The following is a 25,103-nucleotide window of genomic DNA, read 5'->3' as shown; positions in this document are numbered from 1 at the left end:
CGCACAGGTTGAGAGATGGTAAGTTTACCTAGGGCAAGTCAAAGCAAGAGGAAGACCAAGGCAGAGGCCCTGGCACTTACCATGCCGCTGATGGTGAAAACTCTAGTGGCCAATTCCAGGAATTCTCCTCTCCTACCCTATCTGTCCCTGTTGCCAATACACAAAGAAGGCAGACTAAGAAAACACTACTGAATTCTCAATTCTGCTTCTTCCACGAAGCCACACTCCTTCCTTTTCAATTCAAATTACTGTCATATATCTCAGACCAACTTATGATCAAATGCCTTTCCTGCTTCTGAGAATACTTCTAGGTTCAGTGCTGTCTGGAGACCAAAGAAGCCCCTGGGAATGTAGGCTGGACTTACAGCTCATTCCAAAAATGATGCCAGAGAGGGCTGCCAGCCCTGCCTCCCAACAACATGCCTACAAGTGTAAGAAGCTCTCTAGGTGAACCATGGCTTTGAATGGGCCTTGTTTTTGATGGAAAACTCAGGCACTGCCCTTCTTTACTGTGGAGTTAGAGTAAAACTAACAGTGACCAGCAACTTCAAGCATGGCAACTCTGTCTTTAACTGCACTGAAGCAATTCAAGTACAAAGTACAAAGGAAGTACAAAGATGACTAAATAAAAAAAGAAGTAACTTTAAATTCAAGAAACTTGAAATCCTACACAAGGATCCCAGAGACTGGTTTTTCTTTTTCTTTCCCCCACTTCCCAGTGCTGGTGATGAAACGCAGGGCCTTGTACACACTAAGATAGTGCTCCACCGCCCCTGACCAAAAATGGCTTTTGAAAGAGTTACATTACAAAGAAATACAATTAATAATAGCATACATAACAAACTAAAATTGAAGATTTATAAAAACTGTTCCCTTATGTACTCTATTTTGTTTTGCATTACTGTATTTTTCTTAAAAACACTGCTTTCAAAACACTAAAAGATATTTCACAATCAGTCAATGAGCTGTGACCAACAATTTAAAACTGCTGCGCTAGAAAGATCTGCTACAGTGAGGGCTGTGCTCTGCCGACGCAATGCACACAATGGTTAAATCACAGGCACAGGCAGGCTGTGGAACTTTAGGTCTAGAAGTCTGTGTACCCAAAGGGATATGAAGTGCACACTGGAGAAGTGCTGGATTTAGTTGTGGCTCTAGAAGACACACTGTGAACCAACAGGCCGAAGTGACAAGCAGCCAGTCTGGACCAACTGTCTTTCAGACAAGGTTCTCTTGATCTCATGAGAGACAAAGCAGAGTCTAAAACACAAACAGCCTGCTGCAGTTCAGTGAAAGAGACGGACCCTAGAGTTGCTCAATGCTCCACTCTGCCAGTCTTCTCTATCTTGATGAATAGGCTGTGTAAGAATAAAACGGAAGCATGTATGTGAAAGCACTCAGAAAGTCACAAGCTCTTCCAAGCATTGTCATTTCTTAAATGGCAATTCTTTATCCAAACCTGTAGGTGCCCTCAACTTCATCTGTTATTCAATTAGGTACTTTAAGACAGCAGGCACTCCAAGTAAGCATCACTAATTTATTCATCTGTTAATGACAGCTCAACTCTATGACAGCTCAAGACTTAAGACAAGGCTGGGAGAAGAATTCAAGAAAGCATGTGTGCCAAATGTATGCATTATTTTGTTTAAGACAGTGCTCCTCTAACTTTTCCATCTGAAATAGGCAGAGGGGAATCGCCTCCCATCTCCAGGGGCCAAGTCTGGGACACAGCCAGCATAAAAATAAAATTTCAGTGTCTCCTCTGTTACCTGAGAGTATCAAGTAATCATATAAGACATTAGCCTTGTTTATTTATAATATACACACACTGCAGAAGCCTCCTGGGTTATCACTGATCCCTCCTGCTGCTGGCTCTGCTGCATCAACAGGTCCCCACCCCACAGGTGAGAAATGAGATTGGAGGTTATACAACTGGCACAGGACCATGAAGTGCCAAGTTGGTGCCACAAAGTCAAACCCATGCAGTTTGGCTCCGAAGTCTGCTCTTAACTATCAATCTATATTGAAATCTCGAACAAATATCCATACTTTTATAATTCTCAAATGTCTTTTCCCCCAAATTTTTGGGTACATTGTGATCCTTGAGGAAGATACACTATATTCATCGAGTGGCAGTGCCCCCACACTGGCACATGCTATGGTACACCCAGAAATAGAGAAACTCATTATCAGAACTTGTCAGCCTGTCTCTCATTTCTGGGGCCATCGGTAGACCAGTATCCCTTGAATCCCAACATGAAAAACCGATGTCACATTCCCTTAGACACGAACTTCATTAACCAAGATATCACAAGTACCAGTTGTTTATAGCATCTTTAGAATGAGAAATTCATTTCCAAGCTAAATTATAGTAGATTAATTACACAGCCTGGCTGATGGTAGATATACTAAGGGAAAAAAACGAGGGTGTGACTGAATTTATCAAACAGGAAGAACAAGCAAAGCTACACATCCAGGCCTTCTTCCTACAAACAAACTGGGGTTCACCTCATCTAGGGTCCTAGAGAAAGGTGGGGAAGCATTCTCAGCCATGCAATCATTCATTTATTCAACAAATGCCTGCTGAGAACCCAAAGCACTGGGGACTAATTACACACAGCCTCACTTACTCACTAGTTCAGTCATTCAGACGCTTTCCGAGCACCAACCACATGCCACACACTGATGAACTGTTTGAACACACTGACTGATTAATTGACCGGTACAGCAGATCATTCACTATTCACCAAACACGAGGCGACTTTGATGTTCTAGATACTATCCTGGCAGTGGGGACAGAATAATGAGCAAACAACGCTACCGATCTCACAAAATGCACATTCTAATTGATTGATTAATGAAAATGCATAATATGTCAAGAGGCAAAGTGCTATGAAGACAGCCCAGTGCAAAGTGTAGGGAGGGGATGTGCTGTGATAGAGACAGCACTGTGAGAACTGACAGGAAGATGGGAGCATACAGAGAGGACAATGAGGGAAGGATGGTGCTAAGAAGGAAATGGAGAAGATGAAGTCACCAGGCAGCAAAAGCCTGAAATGTTTCAAGGAACAGCAGGTGGCCAGGGTAGATGGATAGAGGGGGCTGAGATTCAGAACTCCCTGCGACATCTCCAAGCCTATCATTTGCACTCTACTGCAGGCCTTTGATTCCTGACAAAATTCAAATATTCTGCAAAAGAAGGGCAGCAAGCTAAGCTGCTATCAAATATTTACATAATGGTGAGCCAATGGTCTCCAGCTCACCTGAGAGCAGTCTTTGGGGTAAGAGAAAAAGAATAAGTTTACTAACTAACAATGAACGTGAACTGTTACAGTTGCTTTGTTAGTAACAAAGCAATAAATATTTGTTCTTTAATTTAAACTTTCTTTTTTGTTGAACTTTAAATTTACCAAACAGAACAGTCAGTGAGGATGATTTGGGCAAAAAGCACAGAACAACAGGCTTCTGCACACTGAAGATAAGGATATTGATCTTGCCACAGGCTCACCTGCAGATCCCAGTCTTCCACGTCAGTCACAGCCTTGATCCACTCAGACTGCTGAGAGCCACTGCTGACAAAGGCAAAACCAGTCACCCAGAAAAGTCGAAAGCCTCCAAGTTGACATCAGCTCCGCCCTCCACTGCTACCTCACCCAACACCCGCTTGACGGCTGAGAGCTGATCACTCCCCTTCTATACTGACTCTAGAAGCTACACCACACCACACCACACACAGATGCCTGTATACTCACTCTGCTAATGCCTAGTCCCTATGGACTCTCACTCAGAGGCCTTGCTGACTCCAGCCTCTGGTCAGAAGGACTTCACTGAAACCAAAGGCAGATGCTAATACTCTAACTAAAAAGTCTGCATACGCTGACGTGGCTTGGGCTTCTGGGCTCTATGTGTGTGCTAAGCTCACCCCAACCCTTGAACATGCCTCACACTTAGTCACACTTTTGTCTGCACATTGCCGGGAGGCCAAACTGCACATTTGGTTACTTCTAAGTCTTCTCATCTCTCTGTATTGTACCTACCCTGATACAATCCCATTCCTCTTAATACTGTTGCCCAAGCCAGAAGTCTGGGGTTTCTGTCACTCTCTTTATCAGATGATTGTCTAGTCCTACCACTCCTCATGCTAAATAATTTTCAAACCTGTCCCTGCTTTTCTCTCTCTATAGCCACGAGTTTAGGCCTTATCTTTGTTCAGAAGCCTTTCTACAATAGTTTCCTAACCTGTGTTCTTCTCCTGAATTTGTCATTTTCTCAAGCCTGAAATAATACAAAAACATCTAAGTCCTTCTAAAATTCCTGCCCTTGGAGGTAGATCAACGAGGGCTGTAATAATTTGCCCTCTCCACACACACAGTTTTCCCTATTGCCAGGAAAAAGTAGTATGATCAAAGCTAAAAAAAAAAGTCAGAAGCAGAATGTAGGAGATGTAGACATCTTTAGCAAAAAAGTTTGGAAGATTCATCTAAATCTCCTAACTTTTTAAAAGTCTAGTTATCAGAAACAGTAGCCAAAAAATATCATTGGAATAAATATGCATTACTCTATACCACAGGGTTAACAATCAACCAAGTCAAATTAAACTAATAATAAAAAAAAAACAGTTAAGCTAACAGCAATTGATAATGCATTCTTTTTTTTTTTTTTTTTTTTTGTCTTTTTTCTTTTTTATCAGTACCAGGGATCAAACTCGCGACTGCCTGCTTGCAAGGCAGGCACTTATGCTGCTGAGCTAAATCCCCAGCCCCCAGCAATTGATAATGAAATATCTACCTTTGTAACAGGAACTATCACAGACTGAAGCTCCGGTTGACACTGTACTACAGAGTACTACTCCCAAGATGTGCAGAATCTCTAAGCCAGAGCATCCAGGAACAGAGGGACCAGGAAAATACAATTACCGAGCACAGAAGGGCCCCAGCCTTCCAGTGGACAGTGAATATTAGTAGATGACTGACTCTTCAGGTTTTAGAATGAGATGGAGGGACTGGAAAAAGGCTATAGGATAAGAGTTAAAACTCAGATACATTAAACCTGAAGTGCTCAGCTGATACCCAAAAGTTTGTAGCCAGGCATGGTGGTGCATGACTGAATCCTAGCGCTCTAAAAGGTTGCATCAGAAGGATCACAAGTTTGGGGACAGCCTGGGAAATTTAGTAGCTTAGAAAGATCATGTCTCAAAATAAAAATGCAAACACAGGGCTAGGGATGTGGGGGAGGTATAAGGTGTGCAGAGGGTAGAAGATGGACTGGAGGCAGCCTGCACTCTTCAGTCACTCCATCCATCTAAAGCAACAGGTAAGCAGCTCTGTGAGGACACAGGGGTACAGAGGCAATCATAGGACTAAGAGAGCTAGCAGCCAGGTGAAACCCTGAAATACTGGTAGGAATAGGCTAAGTAAACTGGAGCAACACACTCCAGTGCTGATGTAGCAGTAGCTCAGTGGGTGAGGAGGACCTTCCTTCCTGGGCAGCAGTAAATGGAAATGCAACAGCGTTCTCTTGTGAGCACCGGTTCTGCTGCAGGACTGAGATACTACCTGAGCACACAGCAGACCTCCCTACAGCCAAGTGAACAGACAGTGGGGTGGTGATGCCCATCTCTTCTCTCCAGGTGTAGCCAGGGTTATATTAGGACACTATCTTAGAAGCTCTCCAATCTCTTGCCTCAAAATACATGCAAAAAAGTGGCTCAGACTGAATCCCCATGTTTTCCTTTATTACAAGATACAACTGTCACCACACTACAGGAGGAAGCGACTACCCACCCGAACAACAGGACAGGGCCCAGAAGAAAGGTCTGTGTGGAGCTGGCCTCAGTGCTGATCATGTCCCCGTATTCTCTCATGGTGGAAGAGAATCTCATCTCTGAAGATCCTGCCACTGTGCCAGCTCAGGGTGAGTGTGACCCCAGGAGGAGCTTAGAGGGCCAAGTTCAGCTAGGACGTAAGCAGCCTGCTTCTATTATGATCCACAGTAACACACATACCAGTTTTGTGATTAAGAAAACAATAACCTTAACTGTAAAATGCTGTTTGTATCATGTCACAACTGGAGGTCAAAAGCCTGATAGTTTCTTCAAATTATAAGAACTACAAAATAGGCTTGATTTTTTTTGATAGTGGTGTTTCAAGGCTCCCCAATAAAAGATTGTTTGGTCTTAGGCCCTGACACATCCTTGGAAATACCATTCAATTTGAGGGACACCAGGTTATAGTCTCCCATGAATGTTACTCCAAAGTGAGATCAGACACAGAGAAAATTCCTTCAACAAAAGAGACCAGAGAGGACAGCCTATTGCAGGAAACAATGGTGCACTGAAATCACTATTCTTAAGTTAATAAGCCTCCTTCTGGATTAGAACCCAGTTTCTGATAATAGGTCTATTTTCCAATTCCCTCCTCAAAGGGCAAATCAAAATGTCAGTAGACAATCTGCTTTCTAATTAAATGTTGAGCCATTTTAAAAAATAACATTTAACTAAACAATTCCACAAGGCATTGTAATGTGCTCTGGCACCTTGACTGATAGAATCATTTGCAATTATTTAAAGGGGAACGGGGGAAGAAAACATCATTAGCATTACAGCCACATTAAAATCAAACTCTTGTTCAGTGTCTTCCAGTTTACTCACAGAATAAGACAGTTCAGCACTAAGTAAAATAATTGAATCTATATTTAAGAGAGTCCTAAGTGGGAAGGAGGGTGTCTTTCAAACCTGGCCTGAAGGTCTCAGGCAGGAGACACCTGCTTTTACAAGAAAATTGCCTGGCTGGAGATGGGAGACATCAGGATCAAATTGCATGTCTCCAAAGAAGGTCAAGGCCTCTTTCCTGAAAGGAACAAGAAAACCAGTAAGGGACAGTGTGCCCAGGTTTGGGGCACCAGCAGTTCGCCACAGATTCCAAAAACAAGAACCATGTTGGTAAATGGAAGGAAAAAAAATTCAGTTCACACCAGTAGTGACCTTAAGCAAACTCTCAACATCTCAGCTTGTTTGTGAAAATGAGAAGTTATCACTTGGGCCAGCCCTGCTGGATTGGTGGGAAAAGGAAATCTGGTGACCATGTGCATTAGTATCCGGCAAAAGATTAAAAAAAAAAAAAAAAAAAACTCTACACATATAACAAACAGCTGGGTTACTGTTGGTTGGGAAGGGCTGGGGCAAGGGTTCCAAGAGGATGGTGACCAAGAAAACTAATGAAATGAGTAAAGGACTTCCTAGGGATACCTGCCAATTACATAAACATGGAGAAAGGCGACCTACTGACTACTTCATTTGTAGCAAAAGGCTGGTGCCAGAGAGCTAGATAAAGATGCACTTCTTCACTGCCTGAAGTGGTCTGGCTACTCATATGGAGAAAGGACAGGTTCTAGAGAGGCCACAATCACGGAGACCTGTACCACCTGCCAACCCCTCTTTATGCAAACCTCACTGAACACCAGCCTCAGCTGGGGACAGGAGCAAGTTGGGCAGGCATTTGATAAAGGCCTCAGGGAATGAACAGGAAAACCTGGCCCTGGCCGGGCAGAGAGTAAAATATCACATATTACTGAACACGACTGAAGCATAACAGGGACAGTACGTAACCCTTCCCCAAAGATGAGTTATTCTTATTAGAGAATTTTTACCTTTTTCTTCAAATTCAAGAACTGCAGTTTCAACAATTTCAGCAAATTTATTTCCAATAAGGGTGACTGGAGTTATTCCTGTTGAGAAATTAGAAGAAGAGGTATAATAGATACCTGGTGAAGGGGGCTACCTTCTACATACCCCTTTTTTGGGAGCCCTGCAAACACTGAGAGAACATCATGTGGCTCCCTTCCCCACCTGCCTGGTGGGGGAAGAGCACGGGTCAGCACAGTCGGCCACCCAGGCCCAGACACAGAGCAACACAGCTGCCATGCAGCCCCGAGGCAGCAGGCCTTCCCACACCTGTCTCAGCTGGCTAAGCAAGTGCTGCTCCCTGTATTCCTGTGATTTTAAACTGACATGAAAGCATTTCCATTTCCTACAACCAACAATCATGGATTAAAAATGAAAGATCAAGGGTTGGCTCTAGTAGTGAAGGAATAGATTTCTGAAATCAAACCTTGGGAAGAATAAAACATGAATGTGCTGTGGGCCTCTGAACTACTGTTCTATAACATCCAAGAAAAAGAGAGAGTGTATGAGAGTCAGAGTGAAAACTCAACAAATTAATTCATTAAGACCCCAGTGGTATTCAATATTAACATGGAGACTCAGATCCCAGAGTGGGGAGAAGGTTCATAATGTGAAGATTGTCTGCAACAAAGCAAAGAATTTCATTGACAATATCAAGGAGACTCTGAAGTCTACAGAAAGCAAGAATAAGTAAGGTATAAAGCCTATCATTACTAAAGTAAGAAGTACAGTAATACAAAGATAAGTCTTGGCTTACTGTGCTGTCTTTGCTTTCTTTGTTTTACTGTCTTAAAAACTAACAGTTCACTTACCCCTGGTTTAGTATGGCAGTTGTGCTACCTTGTTTGGTTGGGCCATTTTTCTTCTGTTCTTGCTGGGTTTGTCTGCATGACCAGAGTCATCTTGTGGCTTAACGGGGCTGGATGACTTAGCCACACACTGGCAATTGGTATCAGCTATACTGTTTCTATGCTCTATTTTAGAAAAGATAAACACTCTCCCACACTCAGATGTATGGCCAACATCTACCACCTCATTGTATTTTCCCATTAGTTCTTGGGTTGGTCAATCATGAACTCACTTACAGCAGGGTTTCAAAAACCTAACCTCCTCCAGCCCCTCTGCTAGGAAGGAGTGATTCTGGTGCAGCTCAGAGGTTAAGGTAGTTGGAAGAGAGTGCCAGGAGGCAGGGCTGGGAAGATGAGAGTTTTCAAGTGATAAATACCAAGCTAAGAAGCACAGAACTTACTGAGCAGTGTATGAGTCAAAATGACTACAGATAATCAAATCCTAGGCCCTAAGAGATAATTAATTATTATTCACAAAATACAGGTAGTTAAAATTGGGCTCTGGAGAGATCTGACCCAAACCACAAAGACTGAAGCAGAGTGATGAAAGTTAAGTTGATAGTAAGCTGCCAGGGATGTCCGCCCTTGCTGGAGACTTTGGCTGCTGTGTTGGTTCATTCTCTGGAAGAAAGGCTCTACAAATTTGCCCTGTCTCTGGGCATCCTGAGCAGTTTGATGCTCCAGGGGCTGGCTGGAGCTTCAGCTTTTACTTAGCAGAGTAGAGAACAGTGTCGGGGAGACCAGCTGGCCTGCAGAAGAAGCCCAACGGCAGCTCAGTTGTCTGCTCACTCCAGATCCAGCTCTGCCTGTTCATTCCCAGTAGGAGACACACCTGCTGCACCAATCCCAGCATACTACTGTCTTTCTCTGGGCCTCAGTTTCCTCAGCCACAAAACAAAGAAGGGAAACTAAACTGGTAGAATCAAAAGAGTGGTCCCAAAGCAGTGGAATTTATACCAACTCCATGCTGGCAGTTCACGACAAGGACAAAAATTAAGGGTAAGCCCTTAGAAGCTTTTCTAGCAATATGATATGGCTACCCAGCTAAATTAATATGCTTGAAATGGAGAGACAGCCTTAATTATCCTGGTGGGGCCATACACACAAGAAAGTAATATGCACAAAGAAGAAAAAAATGGAATGGTGTGCTTGTGCTTAGGAGGGTCAAAAGCTACCATGATCTGGGAAAGGACAGAACAAATTCTCTCCTGGAGCCTCTATATACTGGAGAACACACTCAGACCCGCACTTTTGCTTTTAGACTTCTGGCCTCTAGGTTTGTGATGGAATAAATTTCTGTTGCGTTAGCCACTTAGCAGTTACTTAGGCAGTGACTCAAGCTTCACTTAGGCAAGGCGTTTATTTATGTACTGACTATCCCAAGTGTGCCGGCAGATGTCATTTCAAGCAGTTAATTCTTATGTGGGTAAGTTTGGTAAAATTGTGATACATGTATTTCCTGTTATCTTATAAAAATTAATGAATGAATATGCAATTTTTTATCATCCTGTATTTAAAAAATTGTACTGGGAAGTGGTTAAGCTTAGCCCACAGAAATTTGTTACAGCAGCTATAGGGAACTCATCTAAGCCCCTGTACTATGCTGCTTTCAATGTAGGAGAAAGTATCCATAAGTTAAATGAAAAAAGTGGAGTCAAAATTTATACACAATGATCTTAATTATGTATAAAGAACTTGCAAATAGAACAAAATGTTTGCAGTGATTATTTCTGAGTAGTAGAATTATGGGTAATTTTCAGCATTATGCCTTTTGATATTTTTCCAAATTTCTATAATTAGTGTGAATTATTTTTTACAAGGAAAAGTTTAAAAATTAGCAATTCATGATTTGCTACAACTCTAACTGAATCACAAAGATGAAATCAAGAGAGCCAAAACTCCCCGATAATTGTCTTAATTCAATCTCAGAACAACACTTGAATAAAAACAGCAACCCAGATGCATGCCATTCTTTAAAGTGACTCCAACTCAACCCTTGGTGTCTTGAAAGCCTGTTAGTTTTCAGACTCTTGACAGAAGCATGATGTGGCTGAAGAAGTTTCAGGCTTCTGCAAGAAGATAACCTGAGATGGTAAATGTTTTCCTCCATATGTATCCATACACAGGCAAGGGCAGCAGGAGATTTTTATACTTCCTAGAGCTTATCCAGCCGAAAAGTCCACAGCCACACATCAAGAAGCAAAAGCAAGAGTTAATAAACATGTAAATGCTGGATTTCTCTGTAGATGACTTTATAGAATGAAATATCAAATTAAACAGCCTAATTTTCTTACAGAAGTCTTGACTCCAAAGGTATTCTGTTCCAAAACTCCTCTATGATCATCCATCTAGGCAGTCACAGGTTGAAAGACTAAAGATCAAATTTATGATATTAACATCACATCCCTTGATTAAACATGTTCATATAAATAGTGTAACATTTTCCCTACTGTGTGGGCAGCCTTAGACCAAAAGAGATAATAGGACGGTTTTTTTTGTTTTGCATCTTGCTTTGCATAGAAGGAAAGGGAAGAGCAGATGAACACAAAATGCATGCCATCAGGTAGGCTGAGACCACCCAGGACAGCACAATGAGTTGGGGTGCTAGGTGATGAAACCACAGTAGTATAGGGTATATCCTCAAGTCCTAGGTCTTTCTAAGCACATTTACATACTCTTTATTTGTCCATAAATAGATACAGTACCTTCTACGTGCTAGGTGCTAAGTGGAGGCTATCTCACATTTTAAAAGCTATCTTCAACATGCTACACTCTAGTATGATGCAAGCAGGCAAATGACTGACATCTTTAGCATCAGCCATTTGCACCATAGGAATGCCAGCAGCAGTACTGAAGAGGATGATCTACACAGGCCAACCAAAACATCAATGATTTAGCATTCTTTACTTTCCTACAAACCTTTTGGAACTCCTAATTCTAGTGATTAGTTGATAAATGCTGGTGCTACATCTCCCACTTAACATAGAAAGAGAATACTGACATTTCCAGGTATTTCTTTCTACTTGTCATTTTATTCTCACACCTAGCAGTATCTAACCTTAAGAGATATTCATCAAATATCTGAGGTATAATTTGTGAAAGAACGAACATAAGTAATTTCCTCAAATGTTAAAACAGAAACATCAAATGGAGAAAATTGTGACGATCCTAACCATGTGAGTAAAGCCATGAAAGTTCCTGGTAGCAAAAAAAACAGAAAGGAAAGAAGAAAAGAAGGAAGGAAGGAAGGGAGGGGAGGGAGGAAGAAAAGAGCAAAGCAAAGCAAAAGTGCAGAGGAAAGCTGGGAGATGTTACAATCTATAGCCTCCTACATTATACAATGAAGAATCTAGAGCAGGGTGCGGTGGCACACACCTGCAATCACAGCTCTCTCGGAGGCTGATGTGCTCCGGAGGAGGACTGAGCTCAAGCCCAGCCTGGACATATTAGCAACAGCCTGTCTGAACAAATAAGACAAGAGATGGGACTGTAGCTCAGCGGAGGCCTTGGGTTCAATCCCCCATCCTGGGGAGAAAACAAAAAGACTCTAGGAAATCCTTCAACTAAAAACCTGCTTGAACATTCATATCCTTTGATGTTTTAATACCTGCTGATGTCACAGATAACCAATATTATAAGGAAATTGCGGGCATACACACTCAGGCTCTTTATCTGTTCAAAAAAATACATATTAAGTTCTTAAATTGTTGTTGATGATACAGACAGTTAACAATGAACAAGAATGATTGGCCATGCCAGGCATACTTGGTGTTCCTCCTATCAAAATAAACATGAAATCTGGCTCACAGTGTATCAGAAGAGAACAATGCACGGACATAACTAATATCAGCTGAAGTGATACACACATAAATATACACAGATACCCAGGTGTGGTAGCCCATGCCTTTAATCCCCGTTACTGAAAAGGTTGAATCAGGAGAATTGCAAGTTCAAGGACAAGCTGGGCAATTCAGCAAGATCTTGTTTAAAAATAAAAAAGGGCTTGGGATGTAGTTCAGCGCTGAAGTACCTCTCAGGTTTGATTCTCAGTACCACTACCACACACAGACACATACATGTACATATACACACATAACATACATATATATCATAGATGTGTGTGCATATGCACACACACACTATATACATATATCCACTATGTTCATAAACACGGGAACAGAGAGGTGGTGGTGGAGATGGGTGCTGTAGACAAAAGGGCATGAACCCAAGACACGGGAAACAAGAATCCGGTATGCCAGATGAACAAGCAGCTGGTCTCATCCAGTAGTTTTCAGAATGGTCCAGGACACTTTCAGAGGCCCCTACAAGATCAAGAGCTCTTCGCTGTGTTGAGATTTGCACTGATAATACAAAAGCAAGAGCAACAAAACTGTCAGTGCTACAATCCAAATCAAAGAAGTGGCTGACAGTACTGGTACTAATTACTGTGGACTACTACAGGGAGTACTAATCTGACTGTGTTAGTACTCACTATAGTTTCCATTGCCACATACAGTTGTTTTTTTTTTTTTTTTTTTTTGCAGGGGGTCAATTTTACCTAAGAATGTCTTCAATGAAGCAGTAATATTTATTAGTTTCATCAACTATCAACTCACAAGTACTCATTTTCACAGTATTCCCTGACAAATGCCAAGGACTCATCAAGCACGACTGCTGCAGGCTCTGGGAAGAAAGGGCACTCAGGTGACTCGGCTACAGGCTGCACTGGCCACTGCTCTTCAAGTACACCATGCTTACTCGGAAGAATGACTGACAGAGAAAGTATAGTTATTCAAATTTGGATATTTATAAATACTTTCTAGTACATGCGTTGCTAAAGCAAGCATTAAATACTTTCTTAAAAATGAACAAAGTATTCCTGCTATTTCAAGGAAACAGGCATCTGTTGCCAAAGGTGAAATGTTAACCTTCAAGCAAAAAGTAAAACATTGGAGCGGGATGTGGAGACAAATACCTATAATTCCAGAATTCAGGAGGCTGAAGCAAGAAGACTGCTGCAAGTTCAAGGCCAGCTTGAACTCCACAGTGAGACCCTCCTTCAAAGACAAAGAAAAAAAAAAAAAAGAGTTGGAAAACTCGTATTCATCAGTGTGAGCTCCAGAGCACCCCAATACCTGAAGGCATTTAAGTGAGAATGGAAGTAACGTAAGTAAATAGGGTATTTTATCTTTTCCAAAATTTGATATTAAGTATATTTTAATAGTCCAAAAAATGACATGCTATGACAAAATCATGCACAAAAATTCCTTCAAAGACCAAGACAGACCAGTAAACTTCAATGTACCAGCGAATGAAAAGTTTGTAAGTATGGTTTCAGACTTCATACTGCAGCAAAACTTTGAGAAACTACTTGTGACACATTCTAATATAGTTTCAAAGACTATCCCCAATTAACTGAAATGGGTATTTAAATATTCTACCCTCTCATCTGTGTAAGACTGGATTTTCTGCATATGATGCATCCAACACAACATACTGCAACAGAACAAACACAGAAGCACCTAGGAGAACTCAGCTGCCTTCTATTAAGGCAGACATTAGAAGTGTTTAAGACAATGCCACTCTTACTAAATATGTTTTAAAAATAGCTATTTTTCATCAAAATGCTGCTTAAGTTATATAGTAGGTATATTACTCTTATATAATTTAATAAATACTTCAATCTTTTTTATCTCAATGTCTAATAAATATTGCTAGATATAATCTATATAAATGAAAGCCCTTTGGGGAAATCTCATCAATTTTTAAGACTTAGATAAAGAAGCCATAAAACCAAAGGCTAAGAAGCACCAGCCTAGCATAGTAGGGGAGGGAGGGCGAGGTAAGGCAAGGAAGCAGGAGGGAGAGATACCCTCAGTCTTTCACACTGTGTTGGGGTGTTCAGGGCTGATGTCACAAAAGCCAAGAAAGGGTACTAACCACCACGATGCTCTGGACAGATCTGCCTTTTAGAAAGTGCAAGGATACCATAAAAGAGCTCTCTGCTTCATGAACAAATGACTCTAAAAATGAGTTAGTATATAGGAGGTCAAGCTGTAGGGCACTGAAGGCCCATTATTATAACCTCAAAAAAAAAAAAAGTGAAATACAAATTCCTACAAAGGAGCAGAAACAGGAAAATATGAAAGTGTAATGATGGAAAAAAAGAAAGAAAGTAGAGTCTTGCAAAATAGACTTACCCAATAAAATTCTGCAAAATGCGGGAAATCATCAGTAACAAAGTGCAACTCTTTAAACAACTAAAGATGCCAAAATCAAGATGCATTTCAGGCAAGTCTGGAAAATAAAAATAAAGGAGCCAGCAAAGAGCAATAAACAGCAGTAGTAAAGAGCCAAAATGAATGCGACCCAGAGCAGTAAAGAGGGAAAATGAATGCAGCCCAGAGAAGACAAACAGAAGCATTTAGAAGTAAAAAGTAGAAAAGAAAGGAAATCAGTTCCTATTTCCAGAGCCTGGACTCTAGCCAATCAACACACAACTCACCACTAAAGATGGAAAAGAGGGAATAGAAACACTTCCACAGCAAAGGAGACTGCACCGAAGTCTGGACAGGCAGACCTCCTGAGCAAGTATCTCACCCAGAAAAAGTCTGAGTACACCATCAGAAACAGGGAACATATGGAATGCACAAAAGACAACTATCTGACGACTTTCTCAAACCCACGGAGCCTCACATTCCTCTTCTGCAAAAGGAGGGCCCACCATTTACTTTGAGGTTGGTGGGATCAGAGGTATGGCATTATGGCTTCTGTGACTGCAGGTCTGATATAAGGCAAAGCACTGAACAAATAAAAACCAAAATGATTACTGTTACCAGGTTGGGGTCTCTTTTTGATATATGATATAGGAGTAATAAAGGATCTCCAAATAACTCAAATAATGTAAGAAATATGACTCCAATCCTGTAAGATGCCTGATATGTCGAGTTCGTGTTCTCTAAAATGAAAGAATGAATCCTAGGAATAGAAGTTAAGAGGAGGAAATATTTATTGAGAGAAAGAAAGCTTTTGTCCAAGAGGGACAGAAGGAGTCCCAAGTGGGTAGCCCAAGGAATCAGCTTCTCAAGGCATTTTATAAAGTGAAACCTAGAGGTAAGGTGGGTGTAAGGCAAGATAAAACTATAGTTAGCTCATAAGATTACAAGTGTAGTGACTTAGGTAATAGTGATCTAATGGAAAATCATAAGGTTGGTGTGAGGTGGGACAAAACTATGGTCAACCAGGAAGAGTAGGAGTAATGTTGCTTAAATAACATTGATTAAATGGAGATGCAAATTACTTAGCAAGTGCACGGGGAAGGACAAGGATTTCCCTAGAAGGCCTAAGGTTTTGGCCTTCAAGGTGACTGACGCCCCTGCTGTTCTTCCCGAAGGCAAGTATATGGGTGCAGTCATTCCTCTGTCCTGAGGCCTGGCCTTCAATGAATGCACCTTCAGCACAGCTGCCTTCTGCTCTGACCTCTGGAGGGCACAGCCGGCTGACTGCCTATGATATTTCTAAGTAACCTACCTACCTGTATTACTTCTCAGGTGTTTTCTAAGTTCTTTCTATCCTGAGCCAAAGAACTGGTCAAAAGAAGTACAAAAGATAGAGAGCTTTTACACTTATTAAATGTAGGAAAAGAAACAGGCTCTGCAGAGAGTGGGTCAGTTTTAAAAGTAGAAAAAGAAGTACTCCCTACAGAGTTAGAGCTGACCGCCCTGATAGAGCCCTGTGGCCACAAGGGAAATGGCAGCCTTCTTTTGTATCCTCCACTCCGCAGGGTGAATCAGATCTAGCCCATCCTATCCAAAATCTGCTGAAAACAGTACAGTGCAGGCCTTTGGAATTGTTTTCTTGGCATTTCCTGGATCTCCATGATTCACAGGTCACACCCTCTTGTTCATCTGGTTTGCCACACCCTAATCTCTTACCTTATTGTCACTGTGGCCATTACTTTTGCCAAAGCAGAATCTATAATTCTTAGTACATTCACCCCAGTCCTAAACATGCCCTAAAAATCACCAATATTTGACCAGGGGAAAAGAATTTGAAAGGCTCTGGCTTGGGGCTACAAACACTGGGTAATGAAAACTCCCTCTGACTGGCTTAAGGACTTGCAGCACGCATCACAAAAGCACACTGTCAAGCACAAAGAGCTCCAGGAAAAAAACATTAAAAACAACCATATTCTGAGAGCCAACACCACTATGCCAGGTATCTTTCATAGCAAATTTCACTCTCCTGACTAGCACAATCAACCCAGATGTAGGCTTGTGCACTGTTACCACTCTCATTTTATCAGCCAGGAAGCTGTCTCACAGCTAAACTGCTCTCAGGACCTGAGGGCCAGGACTCTTACTAGACCACATTTCCAGCCGATAGGGACTGAGAGCCTGCCACTCTGCATCCAGTTAGAGCCAAATTAAAAAATAAAAACAAAGAAAAATATTCAAAACACTGTGATTGACTCACAGAAATAAAGAGGACCAATTAATGAGATACTTTTTAAGAAGGCTGGACAGGAAGGACAGGATAAGAAACATTTTGATAGGAATATCAATTTAGTCAAAAATAAGACTCTTCCCTTTCCTCACTTTCCATCAATAATGGAACATAAGTATTCACTGATATGCCAGATGATGTCCCCAGGAGCTTTGAAGTTGTATTTCCAACCTCAGAGAGACATTAAAGGAACAGGAAAATTGAGGAGAGCTAAACAAGCTCTGTAGCACTGAGATGCAACCTTAGCCCTTTTTATTTTGAAACAGTCAAGCTAAATTGCATGGGCTGGCCTCGAACTTGTAGTCCTCCTTTTTCACCCTCCTAAGCAGCTGAAATTACAATACTACACCCAGCAGGAAACTTTATGGCCACTGTAAATTGCATGATGTCTTTCAAAGCCAGGCTGAACTACATAATTGCCATTTCCCTTGTGTAAAAAAAAAAGCCTAGAAGCTAAAAGGCCAATGGGGTAGAAAAAAGAGTAGAGAGGCAAGCAGAAACCAGATTACATGGGGCCTTCTGACCACACAGATTTTTACCTCTTCTAACATTAAGAGATCTTCAAAGATCTCCTTGCAGAAAGGCATCATTTGATTTGCATTTTAGAAGGTTACTGTGGCTGCAGTAAGGAGGCCTGGAAGGTAGGAAATAAAAGCAGAGTTCTGTAAACAGTCTGTACTTTTTTTATCCACAACCTGCAAGGACTGTAGGACACTCTACTTCACAAACCAATCAATTCATGTGCACACCTACACTCACATGGCCTCTGAGGCTAGGCAGCAGTCTGAATGGGAACTCTGGCACTACTGAGATCCTGGGCCATCTCCTCCAACTGCCGGAGTCTCAGTTTCCTTAACTGCAAATAGTGCTAGTAAAATGGCACCAACTATATAAATTATGGAGGATAAAGAACTCAATATATATAAATCCCTTAGCAATGTTACCCATTTTTATAAAACTGTTATTATATACAAGTAAAAGCCTCAATATGTAGTACATGTTACATTTTGCATTCTACTTTTTCTGTAATTTTTGAAATGCTAGAAAAGACCCTCTGGATTAATTTTAGAATCCAATAACAAGCATCATGACCTAGTGTTGACGATGAGAACTTGGATGATGGAAAAGGACAGAAAAGTAGAGGGTAGTTAATACCATCATTCAAGTCCAAGTAAATAGAACTTGGTAAATACCTGGATAAAACTGAGAAGGGCATGGTAGCTCACATCTGTAATCCCAGCACTCTGGGAAGCTGAGGCAGTAGGACTATGAGTTCAAGCCCAGCAGTTTAGTAACTTAATAAGACCATCTTAAAACAAAAAAAAATACAAAGGGCTGAGAACGATGCTTAGTGCAAAGGCCCTGGGTTCACTCCCCAATGCTGCAAAAAGGAGAGCTGGAGGTGAAGAAAAAGAAAAATATCTAAGATGTTCTCAAGCTTCTGGGCTGACTACACTGCTATTTTTGAGAAGGGGATCTCAAAGGAGGAGTAGGTTTTAGTACATGGAAGGAGAGGAAATCTGGACTTTCTCCTTAGAGGAGGATTTGGGAAGAGATAACAAAGGAACCTTCACTTCAACATGTTTCCAAGCAGGACACCATACAGAGAGATTTCATGTCCCAACTGTAGTTACTAATAAAGAATGTACTTGTCCAGACTGCTGGGAAGGCAGGAAGTCTTTTTAAACTGAACATAGCAAGTGGCTGGTGGAGGACTTGGGGATTTGGGGACCCGCCAAATGTCTTTCTTTATCCGACCAACATAAAGCACTAATCACATTTAATTAAGAGTCCATTTGCCCATCTGTTTCTCTACTAACCAAACTGCTTCAGGGCAGGAACCACTCTCACTCAAATCTTTCTAGTCTCCAGGCCTCCCTAACCCACTGCCTGTACCCCACCTGTAGTAGGACCTCAGTAAACACCTGCTGCATGACTCAAAAGGATTAAAACTCCCAAGTAGGCTTTCTCCAGTGCAGAAAATTACCACAAAGTAATGCAAATGGGAAGAGCAGAATTTTCTAGGAAAATTCTGATCACTTTTAGATATAAGTTGACAAAAAGCCAATGGTTCATGGTGAAAATGTTAAGCTTTAGAATATGCACTGGGCATGGATCTTCATCATTGGCCAGAAATACTTTGCAGGTGTGGACAGAATCAGGAAAAATGAAGCCGTAAGTGTGTACAGATAAGCTATTTAAATCACCCTATATGTTTATTCTTGACATCTCTTCCCTCGTTACATTTTCCATCAGCCTATGCTTCTCCAGGAAGCCTCTCTGTTCCCAATTTTCTCCCATCTTCCAAAGGCCAGCTGCCTTACATTGTCTCACTTTTCCATATGTCATGATTTATTTCCCCAGCAGACAAGAATGGCTATACATACAAGCTTATCCACCCCACCCTCACCCCTTTCCAAGGAGGCACCTAATAGTTTGTTAATTCACTTTTATACTGAGTTATTGATATTGCCATTAACCATCAAATTCCTAATTTTGAACGCACACCCTTTAGCTGCAACTGTTTCTAAAGCTACTGTGTTTACAGTAAAAGTGGCATCTGTTCAGCATCTACTCCATACCAGCTAACAACCTGTAATCCTCAGTCTCCTGTAATCTTGATCATTCCCACTGTGCAAAAGACAAGATGACAACCAATAAGACAGCATGGTTTAATGAGTGGCAACACCAACGCCCAAATCCAAAGCTAGATACATGTGCAATTACTCTAAAATTCTACCACCACTGTCCCTGCCAAAGAGTTATGAAGCACTGCCCGCCTGACATGAGTGAGGCAGCATTTTTTGCTTCCCAGGATATAATTAAGGCTCAACTCAGGAAAGTCTTTTTTAAGCTTGGAAAGGCTATAATTTATCAAGGGCCATTCATTCATTTCCTACAAATACATAAGTCATGTAACTCTTGAAAATAGAACGTACTAATAGTATCATTTGTTTCTGAAAGAACGTTTAATCTACAGTAAGACAGCCAATGATGCTTCTTACCTGAGACTAATGACCAAGTCATTAGTCTCAGGTAGAAAATCACAAATCTTGTAAGCCTCCATATTCACATGTTATAATTCCCCCAAGCTTTCATGTCCGTTATTTCAGTTAATCATCTCAGTAACCATGAGGCAATTACAGGTAACAGAAGGGAAAAAACACAAGTAAGACCAAGTTCTGTGAGAGACACTGAGGGTCACAATGTCTATTATTTAGGACTCTTGGTTATAAGAAAATAAAACACTTCTGCTTAGCTAAGGCAAAAAAGAAACAGCAGGAAAAGCAGGTGGGCAGTGGGGGCTCCCAGATGAATATATCTGCTCCCTGTCTGTGGCCTCTTCTGATCCTGCAGCATGCCAGAGACCCCAGCTCCAGAATCCCAGAGGAAAAGGTTTTCAGGCTTCAAGTTCACCAGTTCAAAGACACGGGCTTGAAAGAATGCCCTACACCTCTATCCCTCTCCCCAGACCTATGGAGTGGTGGGGAGGCAGCAGGGTGGAAAGAACAGGACAGACAGCAGTCCTCCACCAAATCTCTCTGTATTGCAACTCCCCTTTCAGTATCTTTGATCTGGCTGAGGAGCCCAAAACTGGTTCTGCACTTTCCCTTTGTAATTTCTACATGGAAGGTGCTTTGCATTTATTTAACAGAATATCCATGGTGTCTCCGAAGAAACAGGCAAGGAAAGGTCTCGTTTTAACCTCCCATTTATTATATGGGTGCAGTTACTGCCTGGGATTCTCTTGAGACACATGAGTCTTCATAATAAATTCTTCCTTTTATTTAAAAAAATTTCAGAAAAACCCCTGACTGGAACAGAGAGAATCAAAACCCACACCTGGCAGGCCCCAAGGGTGGATGGAAAAGTACAGGAGAAGGGTGCGGCAGTTCCAAAAGAAGAAAGCAAGATGAAGTAGGTGAAATAAGTGAAAGCCTGAATGCACAACAGCTAAGCCACGCTCTTCAGACTCCAAGCCCAAGATCTTTCTTCTTTCTGTACCACAGTTGGCATTATTTGCCCACTAAGCTGTGAAGCACCAGCAGTAAAGAACTATCAGTACATAATAAGGTGCTAATTGTGCAGTAAAGATGTTTAGTGCAAACAGAATTAGAAAGGAGAAATCAACATACCCATTTACATCCAAGTAGTTTCCTAAAATTAGAGATATCTACTCCACAACTGTGTGCTGACTAAGGAGATGTAAAAACTACTTCTTCACCAAGGAGACTCAGAGGAGACTTCTCTCACCACCCGCCCTTCTGCCCTACAGCTGAAGGATGGGAGCCTCAACCCAGCGCTCACTTTCCTTTCTCCTCCATGCAGCTGCTGCTTCTGCCTGGGCCTGGGGATGACGAAGGCCTTTCTCCTGAGGAAGAAAATGGGAATCAGAAATTCAGATCTATAAAGGTGAACCCAGTAGCCCAATGTCCTGCAAATACTGTGAGCTAACGCAAGAGGGAGGCACATCTCACTGTGAGCCCAGTGCATTCACAGAACCAGCTCCACAATGAGCTGGACACCAAGGGAAACCAGGTAGCTCAGCAAGGGAAGTGGACAGCAGACTAACACCAAGTAGCCATACTGGGGCTGGGGTTTTATCTTCAGTTCAATCATTTGTAGAGCCCTCACTATTTGCTAGGCACTTAGTGCTTTACAAATACTGCTTCTGTTGGTGTCAGTCAGATTTCAGTGGCCCATGTGGTTATGGTAACTTCTAAAAGGAATTTAGAGAACAGGATTTCTTTTATCCTTTTCTCAAAGGTCTAACCTAAACCTAGATGGCTTGATGTCAATCCTTATTTGCCTGTTTTAGCATTGTGCTAGAGTCCACTTCATTCTCTCCTTCCACAGACCTGAAACAAAGGTTAGTATTTATTAAGCACGTACAGCATGCCCAGCACTTTTTACCTATTATCTCTTCTGACTCTCACAGCAACCCTAAGAGGGAAAACCTACGTTAAGCCTCTTTATAAGCTGAAAGAGGAGAGGCAATGGGCCAAGCTAAATCTCCCCTGGCAGCTGAGTGAAAAACTAAGACCTGAGCCCCTGCCAACCACCTCCATACTCCCTTCCTGTACCCACACTGAAGTGTTCCGTCTCAGAGCAATTGTTCTATGAGATCACTTTAAAAACTACAATTGGCAAGAACATATAGAGCCTCCCCTTCAAATTTTTTAAACAAGGTGAAATCCCTATAACATATATCAATCACTCTCAAGAATTTAGACAGTTAGTGATATTTGAATATTTAGACATCATTTACATATTCACAATGTTGTAAAACCATCACCCCTATCTAGTCCCAAACATTTTCATCTCCCTCAGCCCCTGGAAACCATCCATTTGCTTTCTCTCTCTCTAGTTTCCCCTGTTTGAGATATTTCTTATCGAATGGAATTATGCAATAAGAGGCCTTCTGTATTTGGCTTCTCTCCTCAGAGCATAATGTTTTCAAGTTTTATCTATGCTGTAGCATGTATCTTTACTTCATACCTTTTTAAGGCTGGATGTATCCAATGGTGGAAATCTGTGTTGTTTCTAAGATTGGCTATCTTAACCAGTGTGGCATGAGTATTCCTTTACAAAGATCTGCAGCCCTGTTTTCAATTTTTTGAATACCTAGGATGGAACTGCTGGGTCCTATGATAATTGTGTTTAATTTTTTGAGACACTATGCTTCCTTAAAATATTTTTAAAAGTTTCTAATTCCACCAAGAATAGCCAAAAGAAAACTAAAAGCAGAATATAAAACCATAATAAAATAAAAAGTTTTAAAATACTTTTTTATCTCATTTCATTTCTGGGCAGAAGAAATACAAAACGTACAATCCTTTTTAAAAGGCTAAGGGATACCACAAAGAGAAAATTAAGACATGCAATCCCACCACATAATGAACAAGGGCTGCAGTTATCTCCAGGATATTTTTAACAACAAAACTATACCTACCAAAGGCTCCACCAGAAACACACAGCTGACTTTGAGACTTTAACCAAAGAAAACAGATGAGAAAACAAACACAAGCCATAAACAAGGACAGCTTTCTGTGATCAGGAAAGATTAGATTCTCTGCCTTACTTTTAGTAAGAGAATTTTTTCTCTTTGAAAAGACCTAAGTCCCTCATGTCAAAAAATGTCAGCAGTCTTTTTAAAAACCCACACCTTCAAAGAGTATTTCTAAATAATCAGTAGTACTGTAAGAATGACTGACTAGAAAACTAGTCAGAAACCTAGTCTAAAACCAAGGTAAGGCAAGTGAGCACAGTAACCTACCCAGAGTGCACATGATCTCTCTCTGCATCTCGTCTTGCAGCCATTTTTAAGAGACTGACAGTCACCAGTGACAGTAGCTAGGAGAACAAGGGCAAGATGGGAATGCAAAGGTACTGTACCAAAAGAGGGATACATCAGCGCCTTTAGGCAAAGAAGGTAATAGACCTCTGAGGAACACACCAAACTAACTGTACATGACAAGACTGACTCTTGGGGTATAAGCAAGACACTGACATGACAGGGATAGCTGGCAAATCAGATATGCAGGTGAGTTGGCAGCATTCTCTGAGCAGGTGTTCCATTATGTTGAAAACAACTCAATTACTTCATTCACTGTGCATGATTGTTCAGAAGAACCAGAAGATAAGTCTAGAACATCAAAGGGGTGCTGTGGACATTAAATCTACAGCTCCACTTTTTGCAAAAGTGAAAGCTAAAAAACTGCCCTGAAATTAGCTCCAGTAAGCTCTTCAAATTTCAAGCTAAAATTAAAGGCCAGGAAGGAAACAAAGCAAAAACAGAGTTTACTGTGGATCAGAGCCACTGCTTTCTCATGAGTAGCTCTTCTTAGGTCAGCCTGGATGTAGGGAGCGCTGGGTACTACGTTGGAGAGTATAAAGGCAAACAAACAACATCTAAAAAACAACAACAAAGCCATGGAATCAGTCTTGTTTGCAGGAACATCCCTTATGTGTGAGGCTCTGCCAAGAGGAAACTGGACTCCAACCCAAAACCTGTACTTCCAGTTTGAAAAAAAATACAAAGCATAAGGAGTCATTTGGCAGAGTTAGGAAAACAGACAGACTTGGAATATGAAATCAAGGAAAGAAAAACAAAGGTTATCAAGACAAACACCTGGCAGGGCAGTGTGGCTAAAGGTCCTTATCAGAAGATGGTCTCAATCTTAGAGACAGCATCACATCACTCAGGCCTGACAAGAACAAGACACTCAACACGGTGGGCGGAAGGAAAGAGCCAGAAGGCACCTGAAGTGTACAAACAACTCTCTGAGAATACTGAGGTGCAGAGAGCTTCAGCAGCATACCAAACACAACTGTTAGCAACAACAAAGCCAGGTCTACAGCCCTGGTCTTCTCCAAGATGAGGATGATGGTAACAGCATCCATTTGCTGAAGAGTTTATGAGCGTTCGCTGCATACTTAAGGATATAAAAATATTTTAATTTGAGGGGAAAGAAAGTTTATGACTCTCTCTCATCTGGACAACAGAACTAAAGAGATCCAGACTTGAAAATTAGGGGCCAGTGCCAAAAACTAGTCCATGTAGGATTTTGTCCACGATCCTACACCTTCAACACGTCATACATTTAACTACACATATTTTAAGGTGACTAACTCTGAGTGCACAGCAGTTTTGTTAGGCCAGTGGATATTTTCAGAAATCAGTATTTACCAGATTTGGCATTTCCACTAAAATTATCACTGTGCTGGACAAAAAACTACCAGTTTAAGTATATACACTGCTACATTGAATTTAAGAACTGCTGCTTTCTGGTGAAATAAAAAACACCTGGTTTTCCCAAGAAATGCCATTTACATCCTCAGATTCCACTGTAATAGTCCTATTTCACTGTTTCTGAATGATGCTTTGTTTTCTCTAAATTACAAAATCAGGGCATCTTGTATGCACACACCTGTTCTGCTGCAACATCTACTTCCTTTCACTGCCAGAAATAAACCACAAACTCAAGCCACAAGTTCATCTCAAGATCAACAACTATCACAAAACTAGAGCTCCAGAAGGAGCCAGCTCTAGCTGGTACCCTGAGACC

At 41.4% G+C, this 25,103-nt stretch overlaps 1 protein-coding gene across 15 annotated transcripts in view; it reads right to left on the bottom strand.

Annotated features, from left to right (window-relative positions):
- Positions 1-25,103, bottom strand: part of Smco4 (single-pass membrane protein with coiled-coil domains 4) — a 58,050-nt gene that overhangs the window by 12,963 nt on the left and 19,984 nt on the right. For 4 of the 15 annotated variants that reach the window (XM_063256241.1, XM_063256239.1, XM_013151154.3 and 1 more), the window contains one exon: positions 21,343-21,406. The exons of 2 other annotated variants lie outside the window; for them this stretch is intronic. In XM_063256241.1, the coding sequence (XP_063112311.1) occupies positions 21,343-21,359 (17 nt within the window). In that variant the 5' untranslated portion in view covers positions 21,360-21,406. Of the gene's footprint in view, positions 1-3,508; positions 3,573-7,647; positions 7,726-21,170; positions 21,251-21,342; positions 21,407-25,103 lie in introns of those variants that run through there. 9 more of the 15 variants (XM_063256243.1, XM_013151149.3, XM_063256244.1 and 6 more) reach the window with 7 other exon arrangements.

Source organism: Cavia porcellus, unplaced genomic scaffold (genome assembly GCF_034190915.1).
Source record: "Cavia porcellus strain 051 isolate PalLab524CR breed Dunkin Hartley unplaced genomic scaffold, mCavPor4.1 scaffold_9, whole genome shotgun sequence".
Classification (NCBI taxonomy): domain Eukaryota; kingdom Metazoa; phylum Chordata; class Mammalia; order Rodentia; family Caviidae; genus Cavia; species Cavia porcellus.
This window is presented reverse-complemented; position numbering and strand designations above follow the sequence as displayed.